We start from the raw sequence: 16,771 nt of genomic DNA, 5'->3' as shown, positions 1-16,771 counted from the left end.
CTTCTAGTTCTCTTTAAGACTTTTCTTTCTTCTCATTAACACATAGTATAAGATGACTAAGGTCACGTGTCTCCATCCTCGGCCCAGCTAAGCTCCTGCTCTCTCAGACCGGAAATATACCTCTGGCAGTGTGATCACCATGCTCCAACCTCGCCCATTCTTCCACTCCTCTCTACGCACTCTCACTATCCTCCCACCTGTCCGCCGACAACGCCTCCTTCGCCACATCAGTACCACCACCGCACAACCCCACCCCCAACCCTCCACCGCATCGCGGTGGACCCGCCGCCTGCTCTATGCCGGGCTATTTGGCAGCCTAGGCGTGTACGCGGGGACGCGCCTGACGGGCGATGGGTGGCTGCCCCTGACTCCGGGATCTGTCGCCGACCAGCAGGAGCTGCAGCGCCTGCAGGAAATGTTCGACGTCGGCATTCCCATTGTCCAGGAGCTTCGAAGGGACCCGGATTATGTTGAGACGCATGCCTACATGAACTATGACGATGAGACTCGGCCACATCGGCTGACATCGGGTCCAATGGCTGGAAGTCGGGGTTTGGGGATACAGGTGAGCATGAGCGCTTCTTGAAGACATTCCTCTTCTCGTTGGTGGTGGTGGGGACCTGGGACATCATTGCGTATTGTCTTTGGCGACCAGCTATGATCATTGGCTACTTCGCCAATGCAATGCGCGTGCGATCCACCGCCGAGCCCCCTCCATCCACCAATTCCAGGATTAAATCCATAGTTACTGACCAGATTTGACCATAATAGAAAATCTTCTGGAACGACAAGACCAAAAACCTCATCAGCGTGATCTACCTCGGTTGCGGGATAGAAGGCTGGCCACGAGTCATCCACGGTGGCGCGCTGGGCACCGTGATCGATGAGGGTCTAGGGCGTGCGGCCATCCGCCATTTCCCGGCGCGGACGGGCGTCACGGCCAACCTCGACATCCACTACCGGGCGCCTGTCTTCTCGGGGAACTTCTATACCTTGCACAGCAGGGTCGACCCGACCAGAAGCACGGACCGCAAGGCGTTTGCCACCTGTGAGGTGCGCGATCTAGGTGGGAGGGTGTGTGTTGAGGCGAGTGGGATCTTTGTTGTGCCGAAGCGGTTGCAGTTGGAGCGGATTGGCGAGGAGTATTGACTCGGTAGACGCCACGGTCTATGCGTAGGTCGCTACCTCAGAATGCCAGAAGTATAAACCGAGCTGCCCCAATTTGTATCATAATACCCGAAGATAAGGATCGTTCCACTAAGCTGCTGCGGTTACAGTTTCGGGCCTTCCTCATCCGGGTTTCTTCCCCGTCTCACTTGGTTCCCCGCATTCTGGCCCCCCAGACTGTCCCCCCGGATTGTCCGATCCTTACCCGTTTGGTCCTGCAGCCTCGGTGTTTTCGAGGTTTTGAACTCGCCCCCCCGGCTAAGCTTAGCAGTCTAGCCGTGTCTCATCTCATTATTCGCCCCTCCAGCCAACCCCCCTATCCGTGCAGATGGACCCGTCACGATTGACAGGGTCCACTGATGACCACTGCTCGGCTCGCCTATTGTTTCTTTCTCCCCGCGGGAAGACAGATATATATCTCCGAGCCTGCTTCCCTATCTCCTTCATGCTGGTGGTCTGCCTTTCAGACATTTCTTTGCGTGCTAAATATTCCCCTGTGTGGAACTACTCCCCCGGCGCTGCGTCGCCAACCCCCACCTACCATGACGGCTTCTATCGATGATATCGACCGCCGGTCGCAGGTCGACGAGAAGGCTACCATGCAGCCCCATGAGGCGAGCAGCGACTTCGAGCCGCAACATAGTCACCAGGAGGCTGCGGAGGAGCTGCACCTGCACGAGTCGGAGCGGGATATTCCAGTACGCTACACCGACCACAGGCTTCGGTCGCACAGCAAGCAAGCAATGTGTCTAACAGCAGATAATAGATGACCTTTCGTCGTTTCATGGGCTTCACGGCCATGGCGTTCCTTTGGACGGGTAGTCAGATCCCCGTGTATCTCTTTGGTATCTCCACCACGAAACCCCTTTTCTGGTCGGGAGGAATGGCAGTCTAACATCGGGCGCAGGTGGTATTCCGCCGTATATCTATGGATCCATTGGAGGCTCAGACCGTTGGATCTGGTTTGTACGTACATTCCAATTCGTGTGGCGGACGAGAGCTAACCTGTTCGAAACATAGGTCCTCGCAAACCTGCTCAGTCTGGCTGGCGTCTGTCCCTTCGTCGGATCGCTTTCTGACCTGATCGGCCGTCGCTACGTCGCTATCATCGGCGCCACGCTCATCGTCGTGGGAATGATCGTCTGCAGCACCGCGAACACGATGAACATCTTCATCGGTGAGTCTACCTCCACGTACCCCGCTACACAACTTTCTGACCGGTATAAATAGCCGGCATGGCCATTGCAGGCGCCGGCGCCGGCGTCAACGAACTAACCGCGCTGGCCGCAACGTCGGAAATGGCACCGACCCGCAAGCGTGGTGTCTACGTCGCCGTGTTGATCTTCACCATCGTCCCCTTCTGCCCGTCGGTGCTGTGGGCCCAGCTCATCGCGTACCATAGCAGCTGGCGCTATGTCGGTGCGTTCTGTGGTGCCTGGGCCGCTTTCGGTCTGCTGATCACTATCATCTTCTACTTCCCGCCACCGCGGGTCAACTCGATGGGTCTGAGCAGACGCGAGATCCTCAGTCGTGTGGATTATGTGGGTGGATTCTTGAGTATTACGGGGTTGATTATTTTCCTCGCTGGTACGCAGTGGGGTGGATATATGGTATGTCTCTCTCGATTTCAGCTGGGTGATTCCCTTGTGATTCCGGTAACCAATTGGTTTTCTCTTCTTCTAGTATCCCTGGAGCTCCGCCCATGTCCTAGCCCCCCTAATCATCGGCTTTGCGTTGCTAGTCGCCTTCGGCTTCTGGGAGGTCTATGGCGCCAAATACCCAATCTTCCCGTCCAAGCTAAAGCAAGAGCCTCGCACACTGGGCCTGACCCTCGTGATCACCTTTATCTCTGGCGCAAACTTCTTCTCCGTGCTGATGTTCTGGCCGACGGAGTCGTTCAACGTCTACGGCCATGACCCCGTCGCTGTCGGCATTCGCAGTATTCCCATTGGATTCAGCATCTTGGGCGGAGCGTGCATTGTTTTGGTCCTGCTGAGTGTCTTCCGAGGTCACAACAAGGAGTTGTTGATTGTTAGTAGTATTTGCATGACTGCAGGTGAGTATATTGTCTGTTTGGGTGTGGACCATTGCTAACCCTCAAAATAGGCTGCGGTGCCTTGGCCATTGGACGCCTCGATAATCTCTACCAGCTGTGGGGAATCCTCGTGCTAGCCGGTCTTGGAATCGGCGGCATTGTGGTGCCGGCTTCCATCATCACGACTATCATCTGCCCCGACGTAAGCTTTTTGTCTCTTACTTCCATTCTCACAGCCGCTAATTCGAATTAACAGGACCTCATCGCCACCATCTCCGCTCTAACCCTCTCCATCCGTGTCGTCGGCGGCGGCGTCGGATACACGATCTACTACAACGTCTTCATCTCCAAATTTATCCCGCTCGCAACAGAGTACATCGGCGGGGTGATGGAGATGGACCTTGGCATCACGGACCCCGAGCTCATCGGCGAGGCAATCCAACTCACGGGCGCGTCTCTGCTGACGGAGCTGAAAGCGATCCCCGGCATTGGCACCAATGAGACGGCATATGATATGGTCGTTTTGGCGGGCCAGATGGCCTATGCGCAGTCATACAAGTATGTTTACTATGTCAGTATTGCCTTTGGCGCGATTTCGATCATCGCGGCGTGTTTCCTCGGCAGCATTGAGAAGTATATGACCGATCATGTGGCGGTGGTCATGTAGATGGATTCTTGGTTGTATACAGGTCTATCTTAGCTACTTTTGATATAAAGGTTTAACGATACTTATTCCATATTGTGCAGTCACTCTTGGTATTGAACATTGGCAGATGATGGATATGTACGTGTATAGAATGCCATGTCTCTTTGTATAGTTGTTGAGTGGGGCGCGGATCATGACGCGCCAAGTCCAATTTCTTCCCACCAAACTCCCTCTTCTCATTGTCACTCACTCTTTCCGGCCACAATGGCCACACCCCAACCCCCAAAACGCAAACCCACCCTCCCAAATGCGTCCAATGCATCCCGAAAGCGCGCCAAAACCTTCGACGCGCGCACCCTGGCCGTCCAATCCGCCGACGCCGCCCTCTCCGCAACAGGCGAGCTCGACGTTGCCGCCTATGCCGCCGCGCGCGCATTCGAGATCAATGCTCTGGAGCAGGGCATGCAGCGGTCGAGAAGTGCATTGACTACTCGTGCATTTCAGAAGGTGCCTCGTGCCCTGCGCCGCAGGACGGCGAGTCATAATGTTAAGCGCGTGCCGCGGAGATTGAGGGCGCGGGCGAAGAGAGAGGTGTGTATCTTCTCTTTCCTGGAGTCATGATCTTGTGAGGGTGTTGGTGAACAATCACTAAAATGGAACTAGATGATCGAGGATAATACCCCCACCGTAACAGCGCGACGCCGCAAACCAACCCAGCTCATGCGCCTCCGGCTCGAATCCGCCCGCCGGCTACAGAACCTCAACGCGCGCACCAAGGCCCGGCGCGCCGCTGTGAAAGCCAAACGGACACAAGGCGAACAAACGGCCCTCAAGGAAGCAGGGAGCCATCCCTTCGAGATTGCGCCGCGCGTGCCCAAGATCAAAAAGAATAAGCTCTCCCGGCCGCCGCCAGCTGAGGCGAAGTACCGCAAGCGTCAGCGGTGCAAGACTTGGTTGCCGACGCACATGTTCCATGCGAAGCGCGCACATATGGCCACTTCCAAGGATCCTGTCTGGCGCTTTGCCTTGCCGCTCTCGCCCACTGAGAAGAGTTATCGTCCTACTCATCGTGCGAGAGGGGCAAGGGGTGCTGTTGCTTGGGATATGAGTTATTTGTCTACTATCCAGTTGGAGGGGACGGGGAATGCGATTGAGGCTGTTTTGAGAGCTGTGGGTCTTGATGGGGATGAGGCGTGGGGGGTGAAGGGGAGGAAATGGCGCGCTGGAACGAGGGCATTGCAGGCATGGGTGTTTGAGAAGGAGTGCCGTGCCAGACCGATTGCGCCAGTGACTTCGATCTGGTGTGCCCAGCCACAGTCCGAGGATGTCGAGATGGGCGATGTGAGCAAACCCAAGAAAGATCGGTCGAAGCTTTGGATCCGCGTCCATCCCTCGGCATTTCTGCAGCTGTGGAACGAACTTCTCGAGATATCGAAGAGACAGAATCCTGTGGTAATGGTGGAAGATCTCCGCTTTGAAATTGGCAGCATTGAAATCACTGGCCCGGGTTCTACAGAGGCTCTGCTGGCCGCGTTGCAGCCAATTCGGGGGTCGGATGGAAATGCTGCAACAGTGCAAAGCCCAGAAGATACCTGGCCAGCACTACTAGGCGTGTCGAATCCATCGTCCCTCCCGCAGAACGCTCTTCTGTCCTTTATGGTTTCTGACCCTCGGCTTCATTTCCCTCCGCGCACCCTTCGACCCCGGGAGAATGATGATACGCACATGAATGACCTTGCCACATTACTAGCCTCATGGCCACCAGATCAAACGCAAGGCCCGTCTCCGATCTTCGATCGCCCTGCTCGACTAACCGCTGCGCGCCAACTCCCAAGCCAGAAGGCTATCAATCGCCGCCGCGCCCTCGCCGGTCCGGGCAAATATCCACTCCCCCAACCATCCGACCCCCAAATACCAATCATGGCCATCGCCACACGCCCACAATCCCGCAACAACCAACGCAGCAATGCCCCCGGCTCGTGGACGATTCTTCTCCCCTGGAAATGCGTGACCCCCGTATGGTACTCGCTCATGTACTACCCGCTCTCCAGCGGCGGCAACCCGCGCTTTGGCGGTCTGAAGGAACAACAACAGCTTGCCTTTGAAGCAGGCGAGCCTTGGTTTCCGGGTGATTTCCCCGGCACGCGGGCTGGCTGGGAATGGGGCCTGCGTGAGACGGAAAAGGCGCGCACGGAGTGGGAGCGCAGACCTAAAGGTCGTCGACTTGAGTTTGACTCGCTGGTTTTGGGGGCTGGGCACCCGAAGGGCGAGATCGGGCGTGGTTGGGCGTGTGATTGGGAAAGATTGGTTCGTGGAGGCCCACCACAGGTCGGCGATGGTTCAGCAGACAAAGACATGGACAAGGATAAAGACGGCGATGGTGCAAATACTCCGATCCCGCCCCTCGACATGCACAATCTCCGCTGCTCTCCATCCGAAACCAACCAGCTCGTAACCAAAAGGTCCGCTCCCTCCGCCCTGGTGACCATCCACATCACCCTCTCCACCCGTGGCACGCCCACGCCTCGCGCGCGCATCTACCGGCTCCCCAGCGACCCAGCTCTCCGGCAGAAATGGCTCGACCTCGCGTCTCCCTCTGCTCGGGGGTCTGCCCATCGTCGTCCTCGTCACCAGAAGCCTCCAAATAAGAATGCCTCTCCGGAAGAAACGCGGCGTCAACTCATCGAGTCCCTTATTTACCCTTCCGCTGAGTCCGACGCAGAGCATCTAGATGTTCCGCCTGAAGCGGATCTCATTGGCTTTGTCACGACGGGGAATTATAACCTGTCTGAAGGGAAAGGGACGGGTGTTGGGTGTGTTTTGTTGGAGCGTGTTGTTGGGACTAATGCTAAGATGTCTGAGAAGAAGATGTGCATTGTTCGTGCTGCTGGGGAGAAAGTGGGTAGATTAGGTGTTTGGGAGGTTGTTTGATTTTGATTTTGGCATGTCTGATAGATACCCAATGATAGACTTTCCCATGAGATATCCAGTATCCAAGAGACTGTCCATCTCGAGTCCTACAAAGATTTACCCTCAATACACAAAGCAACACAACACAAAAGAAAAAGTAATCAAAATTCTATACATACACTACAGCCATACACTACACTCATTGCCAACAAACAATATGTTTAGAAGAATAGATCCAATAGATCTACCCAACGATCCGATCCACAAACGCCTCCTCCATGCGCGCAACCTCCCTCTTAAACGCATCAACCTCCTTCCAACAATCCAACGGCCTCCGGTCATTCAACCGCAAACACCCAACAACCTCCGACTGGGCCCGCGCAACGCCCTCATCCAGTTCCGCCAGTTTCCGGCGTCCATCCAGCTTGCTTCGTAGCTGCTCGATCTCGCTCATTACGCTCGTGGAGGAGACCTGTCGGTTCGCAGCGCCACCGCTAGGAGATGCACTGACTGGTTCGAAAGCGGGGAGAGGATCATGTTCCCGTCCTGCGAAGGGAATTCGCGGTGCGTCGAGGTCTAGGGATCCAGCCGAGGAGACATATCCGGCAGCGGGGACAACGGACTTCTTCGTCGTAGGCACGGGCGTCGACTCTCCTGAGTCTCTCACTTCAGCGAGCCGCTTCTCGATCTCCGCGAGGGTTTGCTGCTCGCGTTCGCGGAGGCGGGCCAGTTCTGAGGCAACGCGGGATTGGATTTCGAGTTCGATGGTTTTGGCGCGTGAGGAGTCAGTCTTTTTGGCCCGTTAGTTGCTTTTTTCTTCTGGGACTGGGATGTTATAGTTAAGACGCAAAAACGTACCTCGGAGCTGGATTGGAGGGCTTCGACTAGGTTCGAGGAGAATTGGACGGGTGAGTTGCTGTTGTGTTTGGATATTAATCTTTCTTTCTCTTCATGTGGGTCTATTGTGTATGGTGTTTCAGGTGCCGTGTTGAGGTGTAGTGTAGGATTGAGGTAATTGAATCGGACTTCAATTGACCAGAGCAGGTTTGTATTCCCTGCGCTCATGTTTATGCGCACCATCAACACCACCATCCACAACGAGGAACATACCTGGAGAAGACATGCTTGGAGTCGGCCGCAGCCTCGGGTTTGGAGCTGCCGGCACCCATTGTATCTGGAGGGTCAAGGGTTGAGAAGTTCAGGGCAATCAATCAATCCAGGGCCAGTCGGGATCCGCATCGCCGGCAGCGGTGATAGATTCGGATGGTCACGTGTAAAGTCATGTGACTATGTCTCCTTATTACGTAACTGCACCATGTAGGACTAGAAAGTGGTGTCAATTTTGTGGCTATTGTTCTTCTTCAGAATATTGTAACAAAGATGCGCTTGTTATACTATTTCACATTGACTGAAAAATCCCAGCAGCTCCTTGGAAAGGGCCACGCGTACTAGAAGTAATCCTGCCAACACGTCTGTCCACGCCGAATTTTGTCCTTTAGACATTGCCTATAATCATTAGACTGGTCCAGTATGTAGCTTCAAAAGCCGCGTTGCGTACCAATGCTGAAGCTTGAGGAATGAATGCGTGGTTTCCGATTGACCACAGGGTTTCTTGAATCCAATCTTGCTGGCATTGTGATACCTTCGGTGCCTTTAGAGTGCAGCATAGGTGCCAAAGTACTAATAGGCCTCTCATTGGCTTTTCCATCGACTCTCTGGATTGACCTGTCATCTGTATGGGTTTAGTCTCGAGGATCGCAGGGACTGCAGAACATATGCTTTCCACCGCCTCATGGATAGTTCCAGAAAGTATAGAAGATTCCCTCGTTACTTCGAAGTCCTGGCATAAGTAGAGAAAGCTACCGGTCGTTAGAAGCAAGTCGGCTGTGATGAGTTGTAGGCAATGGTAGTCGTTCCATCTAACCAAAAGAAGCGCCTGGTATGGTGGTGTCAATACGCTTCAGACTTCACTTTCGAAAATGGACTTACATTCACTAATCTATCCCTGGAAGAAACTTTGGCAATATCGAACTCCGCCCTTGGGCATACTTTCGGAAACAATTTGAGATTCTTTTGGATTTGTCTGACAGAGGCTCGAAGTTTTCGCACATCTATTTTCCGAGGGGTTGTCCCTTTAAGCAAATTCTCAACTTCCGATGTTAGAGGTCGCAGACGAAACATTGCGACATCTAATATCAAGAAGGATTTCCCAAGACTATCTATCTCACATGTCGAAAGTGTTCGGAATATGTCGCCTTCAGATTTGCAAATTTGGACTGCAAGACCTAAAGTGCCAAAGTTGTCCATGGATGAAGCTCGGTGGTAGGGCGATTGCTGCGATAGAATATTTAAGAATCCTTCAAGATGGATCTGCCATGTCCGGTCCTCTGAGTTGATATTGACGATCATCTAAATGTGTGATGAATATTGATTATGCTAGGGCACAAGTTGAACATACCTCATACATTGAGAAGAGAAAAACCGAACTGCCCAAGGCTGGTGAATGTGGTGAGACCATCAATGTCGCCCTCAGCTCACTAGTTGCAGCGTTATACTCGGCGAGCAGGCCTCTTCGTTTTTCCAAACATTGTAGAGGTTGGCGTAATGAGTGAAGACACTTCCCTATTATATCCATAACAGATACAGCTACCCTATTTGAACCCTGTGCGGTCGCCGTGGTGTAGAGTGAGTGTTGCAATTCGGGATTATCTGGATCTCTCTCGTTGGTCCCCATAAGCAACATTTCGAGAAATGAAGCGGCAGTTATCGATCTCTTGATCTGTCGTGATCCGTCATAATATTCAGAGGTTGATAAAAGATAGGACACTGGTGTTTGTCGGTTTGCCGCGGTCATCGTAGAGTCGTGTAATATCATTCGCGCATTTATCTGTCTTTCTCCATATCCCAGGCAGACCCTTCCTGATTTCGTACACTGTCGGCAAAAGGGATGTGCGAGGTCACATTGAATCTTTCTTAGCTTGCAGGTGGTGCAGCATTTGCTCGCATGGCCAGGATTAACCATTTTTAGGAATCGACTATAAGAAATTCTTGTATATCTCGCTATCGGAGAATGATGGTGCTGTTGCCAGCGGGCCCCGCGTGCGATCATGCGTCGCGCTAAAAATCTCGCAAGGGCGGGGGCTATTCCTGATCCGAGAGGAAGGCTGGAACATGCGACTTTTTATTTTGCGCTAAATTTTTCGCAAAACGAACGTATTTGGGTAAAAACAGCAGATAGATGCAGGATTTCTTAGTGAGATGTCAGTGTGACCAATGAAGCTCCAGGAGGAAATAGATTGTAAACAGGTACCTGGCTGGACGAAGATGTAACCCGATTCCCAATGATATATAAGGCGCCAACCAGTCTATCGTTGGCCGCTCATTCCAATTTCTCGATCATTTCGCAAAAGTCTTTGGGCTTAACGTAGTTCTCGTGCACTACTATATATACTCATCCTCCTGCTCAGTCCATAATGCCTACGCAACCGATCAAGCTCTGGGGTCACTGGGGAGGCCCTAACCCATGGTATGTGCTCTCGAAGCCTCTCTTTGATATTGTGGAAGAAAAAGCATTAACACCTGGTGAAGGAAAGTCTGCATGTTGCTTGAAGAACTCGAACTTCCTTATGACCTCCATCTGGTCGAGTTCTCCGAAGTCAAGCAACCCGATTACCTAACGCTTAATCCCAACGGACGCTTGCCTACTATCGAGGATCCAAACACTGGCATTACCCTCTGGGAGGTAATTAAATTATCGTCATGGTTGTATCACTCAGGTATATCAGTTAACAAGAGTTTCGTTCCTAGAGTGCCGCGATCATTGTCTATCTGGTTGAGCAGTACGATAAGAAGGGTATCCTTTCGTACGCACAAAGTCCAGAAAAATATTTGTGCCAGCAATGGTTAGCCTTCCAAGCCTCCGGTAAGTAGCGGCTCATCTTGAGGAATGTGCAACCGAGGCTTAAATTATCAATAGGCCAAGGCCCCTATTTTGGTCAGGCAACTTGGTTTGCTCGCTTTCACCCTGAGAAGCTCCCCTCTGCTACAGAGCGGTATGTCGTTGAGATCCTACGAGTATTCGGGGTCCTGGAAGAAGGTTTGGCACGGAATGGTACGGGCTGGCTCGTAGGCGACAAGTGCACATACGCTGATCTGTCTTTCGTCACCTGGGCCACCATCGGTGAAGGTCTGCTTCATGAGTTAAACCGAGCGGATAGATTGGAAGAAATGTATCCTAGATATACATCTTGGCTCAAGTCATTGAAAGGGAGAGGGAAGGTGGCCAAGTGCCTAGATCTTATTGCACAAGGCAGGGTTGCGCACGGCTTAAGATGATGGATAATGGTGGTAAAGAAATTTGTAGCGCATGCGATCTCTGATCCTTGACTGTACTAAAGAAACCGCTTTTCCTCCCTAAAAATCAAAGGTCGAAAAAAGGCGCAAAATCTACTATTTACATACGGTATCTCCGATCTTCAAGAATTTAAATGTATTAAGCAGCCCTAGTATATCGGGCGATACCTTCACCAAAAATAAGATCGCACACTTCAATGGCCGTCACTAGCCACGATTTGTACTGGGTAGAAGCTCGAATATCTGCAGTATAAGAATAAAATACAAAAAAAGCGCCCTTACAGTAGAAGGCCAGCAGCAACTACCACAGTGCCAAGAACGGTAGTGATTCCACCGCGGACAGCTCCGCTGGCAGCGTTGTAGGTAGGGGAAGCACTAGCAGACATGGTTGGGCTAGTTTTAGAACCACTCATACTCATGGAGGGGGTAGCAGTTGGCTTAGCCCCGGACATGGTAGACATAGGCATACTCTTATTACCACAGTCGTTCATGCTGCCAACCATAGGGCCAACCTATCGAAGCAGAACGCGGTCAGAACGCAACAGAAGACCAGTTTTTCAATCGAAAGTTCAATTTACCTCGATAATGGCGGGACCGGCAACGATATTGTCGTCAGTGGCCTGAGTGTTGCCCTTGGTGAGAACAACGTAGCTCTGGCCAGCGACGCCCTCGGGAATGGTCACGGTGAACTTGCCGCTGCCCATGAAGGACAGAGGAGCCCAAATGGGACCGGTGACGGTGATGAAGGCGGCATAGAGATCCTTGGTGTTCATAGACATGTCAAAGCCAGAGCCTACCGTCAGCTGGACCTTCGAGCCAGTCATGGCAGGGGTCATAGAGGCCATGGTCAGAGACGGGAATGCTTTGACTGGCAACATCTGGTTGCTCGATGGGCACGACACGATGAAAGGTGAAGCCACAGTATAGACTTCGTTGAAGTCCAATGGGGTGTCGAAGGGCTGGGGAGAAGCGGCCTCGCCAAGGGCAGCGCGCAGATACGCGCTGTGGCGGGCCTCGACGGTCAAGATACTGCCGGCAGCAGTCAGGTAGGTTTTGTCCACAATGGATGCAGCGGCACCGAGGTAAGCACTGACACCAACACCTTCTAGGACATTGCCGAGGGCGAGGAAGCTCTTGACATCGGTGGAAGGGAAAGCATAGGTGCATTGTTCCACGGGTTTGGCTCCGGCAGCTAAAAGCATAAGCTGTTAGCATTTTCCACTCGAGTAGGCCGGCATTCTGAATGGCACATACCAGTGAGAGCCTTAGTGAGAAACTGCACGTGAGACGTCTCATCGCTGGCAATCATCTTCAGGTTGCTGTAGGCAGCCTCGTTCAGGCCAGCATTGGCGAAGTCCTGCTTAGTGTAGTTCTTCAAACCCTCCGCGTAGAAGGTGGCCTCGAGGTGCTCCAGGGTTAGAGCATACTGGAGGATATCAGCTAGACATTGAACATTGTCAGCAAGCCATATGGTGCAAAGTCACAAGTCTCAGAGGGAGATTACCATCCGTAATGGCGCGCTTTACGATGGGGTTGGCATGGGCAAGACCCAAAACCGCACCAGTAAGAGCCACAGAGGTGAACTTCATCTTGTCAAGTAGAAATAAATTGATTGAACAGAGAGCTCGGTAGGCAGTATACTTGATCCTGTGCAAAGTGAACGAGAATCAAAAGGGCAGGTTGGGGTGTTTATATACCACAATTATTTGATATACCTGACATCATGCGAGCTCTCAGCTCCGGGGCCGAGCCGAACCATGCGTGAGACAGAACAATACGATAACTATAGCTTCGAAATTATTCGCCTTCCTAGTTCAGTTGTTTTCAAGCTGGAGCTATTGGGATCTACATCACCTGTTGCTCGATCGGGAGACAGTTCCTGAGTATTTCAAGGGCTCAAATAATGACAAATTCTCCCGAGGAGGTCGAACCATGGTCAAAACAGGGACATTGCATCGCTAGAATAAACACTTTGACCGGCCAAGCAGTGATACGCAGACCCTGCAAGGCCTCATTGGCACGGATGGGCATAGTTCCAAGTCCCGAGCGGGTGTGGGGTGAACAAGTCTCAGACGGGAGCCAATCGGATATTATGGTGAACGAGCGAGAGCGAAAGCGAACGAGAGCCGCTATGTCTTTTATGTTTCGAACTCGTACCTTACATAGCCACCCTAAACTCTCTCGGGGAAAATTACGCTGGCTGGATGACATAGATGGCTCTTGGATAACTAACTAGTTAATCTCTTCGAGTGCACGAACCCAGTGGGAAGGACTAGTAGAAAAGTTCAGGAGATCTTGTACAGTAATCTCTAGCAAGAATAGTTTGCAAGCAGGCCACCAACTCGTCAGAGTATGGCCGGAAGTGACCAGATCAAATTCACCCAAGACAGAACTTTCCCCGGAGTTGTCGACCTGCTACTGAAGCATATACGGAACACCGCCACAAAATCGGCCGTGCCACCTCCAGAGCAGCAACCACAAATTCAGCAGTACGGATAGCGTGGCAATCCACATGGACGCTGTACTCCCTATCCATATTACCTGCAATGCGGGGGAAGGCCACGAAAGTGGTCCCTGGATAATGCGTTGAAGGAAGTCAAGCCTAGGCTCGGATCTCGGAGAGGGTCAATCGTCAACATTCGGAAAATAGCAGAGAAAGTGAAACAGGTGGAAACCCCCCTAGTCTAATAAACACATTTAAAACCTAGAGGAATATAAGCTCTGGCCTTGGTATGCTAGGACAATTGTCCATCTCCATTATTTGATACAAAACCTGGCTAAAGTGCGAATGCTAAACACAAATATCACAAGTCGCAATATGTTTGACAGCGACTGGGAGGGCTGAGGCTAAAGAGAAAAAGAGAGGGAAGGCATGAGATTTGAAGGGTAGCAAAGTAGCTAGAGATGTTGATGAGGGGCGAGAGATGGTTTAAATATCAGGAAAAAACAATTCCGAGGTGGCGCTTCATCCAGCAAACGACCTTTCTATTCTTGCAGGAGCGGCTAGAAATAGATGAAGAACAGGGTAGACCCTTCTGTTATCCTGATTGTCGGCCATGGGCAGACTGAATGAAGGGGGAGCGGTCATTGAACAACTCTGATCACCCGCTGAGCCATCAGTGAGCATATGGACAAAGTGCCTGGATTCTAGAAGTCACGTGGGGGGGGGGTTACATCTAAGAGTCCGGGAAAAGGGACGCAGAAAATGGTCTCGACGGTATCCAGTCTCGGCCCTCAAGTTACCTTCGCCTAGCGTTGTGGTGGACTGTATAGCTCACATAGATTCTGTTTATAGCGATATCACAGTTAAGCAAATTCGAACTTGGCATGTTTTTCCTAGTGGTGGTGAGACCATCTCGCACAAATTCTCCTCCACTAGGGCCGACAATCACACACTCGGGATCCAACTTGCCAGCCACTCCTACAACTGGTCCGACGGGTCCGACAACTGGCCGAAGTATACATCCGTGTAGCACACCCCTTATCTTATGTGGCCAAACACGCGGCCATCTCAGCTCGTAGTAATTCCGTCCCCGGTCAGCCTCCCGCGGTGCTCCGTCCGCCTAACCCTCAGTCGCTCACCGGTGAAGTCGGGGAACTCAGTACGTAAGGGCTCCCGTTTAGTGTACCGACTCCCCACAGCTCAGTTTCATCCATGGCGTCATGAAATTAACGGTTGTGTGTGCGCGACGGAATATTGACTGGAATGTAGGGAGGACCTGCATGCGGACAGAATATTTGCGAGGCTAGCAGTAACTGATAGATGGATCGCAGTCAATAATAGATCACAATAATTAGTACCCAGGCCAAAACAATCTTGTCCGGTGAACCCGGCCTTGGAAGGTACGCGCCCGGTACTTCGTGGCGTACTTTACCCATCACCACCGGATCAAGTACCAGCCAAGTATCCACCGACTGACCTCATGGGAGCCCCTCCATCATCCATCCCACTTGACTTTTTCTCTTCCTCTCTTTTCCTTTCTCATTTTCCCTGCTTCGCCTTCACTTCCCTCCCGGTCGCGCCCATTTAACTCATATCCTTCTTCCTCTCTCTCTCCCCATCACCACCATGTCTGCCCTGCTAGACGAGGCGGAGCGCATTGCGCGCGAATTCGAATACCCCGCGGACCAGGTGCAGCGCGGCGTCGACGAGTACATCAACCAAAGCAACGAGGGCCTATCCAAGGAGAACACCACCCTGTCGCAGATCCCGACCTTCGTGACGGCCGTTCCCAATGGCACGGAAAAGGTGCGCCTCGCCTCGCCTCGCCTCTTTGTGTCGATCTAACCCAACTGACACGGTGTGTGTAGGGCCTCTATCTCGCCGTTGACCTCGGCGGCACCAACTTCCGCGTTTGCTCCGTCCAGCTGCACGGCGACACCACTTTCAATCTGACCCAGTCCAAAATCATGATCCCGCGCGAACTCATGGCCTCCGGCACCTCCAAGGACCTCTTCCTCTTCCTGGCCCGCCAAATCGAGGCCTTCTTGCGCATTCACCACAACGAGCACTTCGAGGCCCACCTACGCCGCCCCCGCGATGCCAACACTGTAGAGGACATGTTCGATCTCGGCTTTACCTTTAGTTTCCCCGTGCGCCAGCTGGGTATTAACAAGGGCACCTTGATCCGGTGGACCAAGGGCTTTAATATCCCCGACGCGGTAGGACATGATGTATGCGCACTGCTGCAGTCCGCGATTGATGAGCTGCATTTGCCGGTGCGAGTGGCGGCGCTGGTGAACGATACGGTTGGCACTCTGATGGCGCGCTCGTACACGTCTCCCGGCGAGACGGGGACTTTTCTGGGCGCCATTTTCGGGACGGGCACCAACGGCGCGTACGTCGAGAAACTGGACAAGATCTCTAAGCTCGAGACCATGGAGGGCGCGCATTACGATACCTCGACGGGCGAGATGATCATCAACGCTGAATGGGGAAGCTTCGATAACCACCTCAGCGTCCTGCCTAGCACCGTGTTCGACCGTGAGCTTGACGCAGACAGCAACAACCCGGGCGTGCAGATGTTCGAGAAGCGCGTCTCGGGCATGTTCCTCGGCGAGATCCTGCGCCGTGCATTGCTCGCTATGCACCAGGACCCCGCGCTGGGTCTATTCAAGCCCAGCAAAAACTCCAAGGTTATCTGTCCCGAAAACTCGGGCCTGTACCGGCAGTGGGGTCTGGATACTAGTCTGCTGAGTCTGGTTGAGGGTGATACTAGTCCCCACATGGCAGAGATGAAGACTGCCATGTACGACCACCTGAAGATCGAGAACCTGAGCGATGTCGAGTGCAAAGCTGTCAAGATCCTGGTGCATGCCATCGGCAAGCGTGCCGCGCGACTCAGCGCCGTCCCACTGGCTGCTATTCTCATCCACTCCGGCAAGCTCCAGACCGAGAGCATGATCGACGTGGGTGTCGACGGCAGTCTGGTGGAGTTCTACCCCAACTTCGACGGATATATGCGTGAGGCCCTGCGGAGTGTCTCCCAGGTCGGCGAGACAGGCGAGAAGAAGGTCCGCATCGGTATCTCCAAGGATGGCAGCGGAGTCGGAGCTGCGCTGATCGCCTTGGTGGCAAGCAAAGATGAGACGCTAAAGACTGCCTCGGAGAAATGATTTTGTTCTCCCCTCCCCTCTCTTCTCGCATTTTCTCTCGATCT

General features: G+C 52.9%; 8 protein-coding genes across 8 annotated transcripts; 5 read left to right on the top strand and 3 right to left on the bottom strand.

Annotated features, from left to right (window-relative positions):
* Window positions 1-139: 139 nt before the first annotated feature.
* Window positions 140-1,149, top strand: N7510_005345 (PaaI family thioesterase; the record flags this gene model as incomplete). Its single annotated transcript, XM_056977271.1, has 2 exons — window positions 140-565; window positions 772-1,149. 2 exons carry the CDS (start codon window positions 140-142, stop codon window positions 1,147-1,149), a joined length of 804 nt encoding a protein of 267 aa, XP_056833303.1.
* A 560-nt stretch (window positions 1,150-1,709) lies between these two features.
* N7510_005344 (putative MFS drug efflux pump) lies at window positions 1,710-3,869 on the top strand (the record flags this gene model as incomplete). Its single annotated transcript, XM_056977270.1, has 8 exons — window positions 1,710-1,865; window positions 1,934-2,012; window positions 2,075-2,133; window positions 2,188-2,344; window positions 2,398-2,777; window positions 2,851-3,223; window positions 3,274-3,404; window positions 3,459-3,869. The coding sequence occupies 8 exons, from the start codon at window positions 1,710-1,712 to the stop codon at window positions 3,867-3,869; spliced, it is 1,746 nt and encodes a 581-aa protein (XP_056833302.1).
* A 106-nt stretch (window positions 3,870-3,975) lies between these two features.
* On the top strand, window positions 3,976-6,779 carry N7510_005343 (ribonuclease P/MRP protein subunit POP1; the record flags this gene model as incomplete). The annotated part of the gene is made up of 3 exons (XM_056977269.1): window positions 3,976-3,986; window positions 4,055-4,439; window positions 4,512-6,779. 3 exons carry the CDS (start codon window positions 3,976-3,978, stop codon window positions 6,777-6,779), a joined length of 2,664 nt encoding a protein of 887 aa, XP_056833301.1.
* A 223-nt stretch (window positions 6,780-7,002) lies between these two features.
* On the bottom strand, window positions 7,003-7,927 carry N7510_005342 (Mic19 family protein; the record flags this gene model as incomplete). The annotated part of the gene is made up of 3 exons (XM_056977268.1): window positions 7,003-7,548; window positions 7,617-7,674; window positions 7,869-7,927. 3 exons carry the CDS (start codon window positions 7,925-7,927, stop codon window positions 7,003-7,005), a joined length of 663 nt encoding a protein of 220 aa, XP_056833300.1.
* A 2,304-nt stretch (window positions 7,928-10,231) lies between these two features.
* On the top strand, window positions 10,232-11,093 carry N7510_005341 (glutathione S-transferase family protein; the record flags this gene model as incomplete). Its single annotated transcript, XM_056977267.1, has 4 exons — window positions 10,232-10,284; window positions 10,347-10,500; window positions 10,566-10,680; window positions 10,735-11,093. The coding sequence occupies 4 exons, from the start codon at window positions 10,232-10,234 to the stop codon at window positions 11,091-11,093; spliced, it is 681 nt and encodes a 226-aa protein (XP_056833299.1).
* A 296-nt stretch (window positions 11,094-11,389) lies between these two features.
* N7510_005340 (uncharacterized protein) lies at window positions 11,390-11,602 on the bottom strand (the record flags this gene model as incomplete). The annotated part of the gene is made up of 1 exon (XM_056977266.1): window positions 11,390-11,602. One exon carries the CDS (start codon window positions 11,600-11,602, stop codon window positions 11,390-11,392), a length of 213 nt encoding a protein of 70 aa, XP_056833298.1.
* Window positions 11,603-11,680: 78 nt separating this feature from the next.
* On the bottom strand, window positions 11,681-12,700 carry N7510_005339 (ferritin-like domain-containing protein; the record flags this gene model as incomplete). Its single annotated transcript, XM_056977265.1, has 3 exons — window positions 11,681-12,303; window positions 12,366-12,551; window positions 12,673-12,700. The coding sequence occupies 3 exons, from the start codon at window positions 12,698-12,700 to the stop codon at window positions 11,681-11,683; spliced, it is 837 nt and encodes a 278-aa protein (XP_056833297.1).
* A 2,480-nt stretch (window positions 12,701-15,180) lies between these two features.
* On the top strand, window positions 15,181-16,727 carry glkA (glucokinase glkA; the record flags this gene model as incomplete). Its single annotated transcript, XM_056977264.1, has 2 exons — window positions 15,181-15,360; window positions 15,423-16,727. The coding sequence occupies 2 exons, from the start codon at window positions 15,181-15,183 to the stop codon at window positions 16,725-16,727; spliced, it is 1,485 nt and encodes a 494-aa protein (XP_056833296.1).
* Between the last annotated feature and the right edge of the window lie 44 nt (window positions 16,728-16,771).

Source organism: Penicillium lagena, assembly GCF_028827675.1.
Source record: "Penicillium lagena strain IBT 129212 chromosome Unknown utg000003l_segment0_segment0, whole genome shotgun sequence".
NCBI lineage: Eukaryota > Fungi > Ascomycota > Eurotiomycetes > Eurotiales > Aspergillaceae > Penicillium > Penicillium lagena.
The sequence above is the reverse complement of the archived record's forward strand: the minus strand, read 5'-3'. Positions and strand labels throughout refer to the sequence as shown.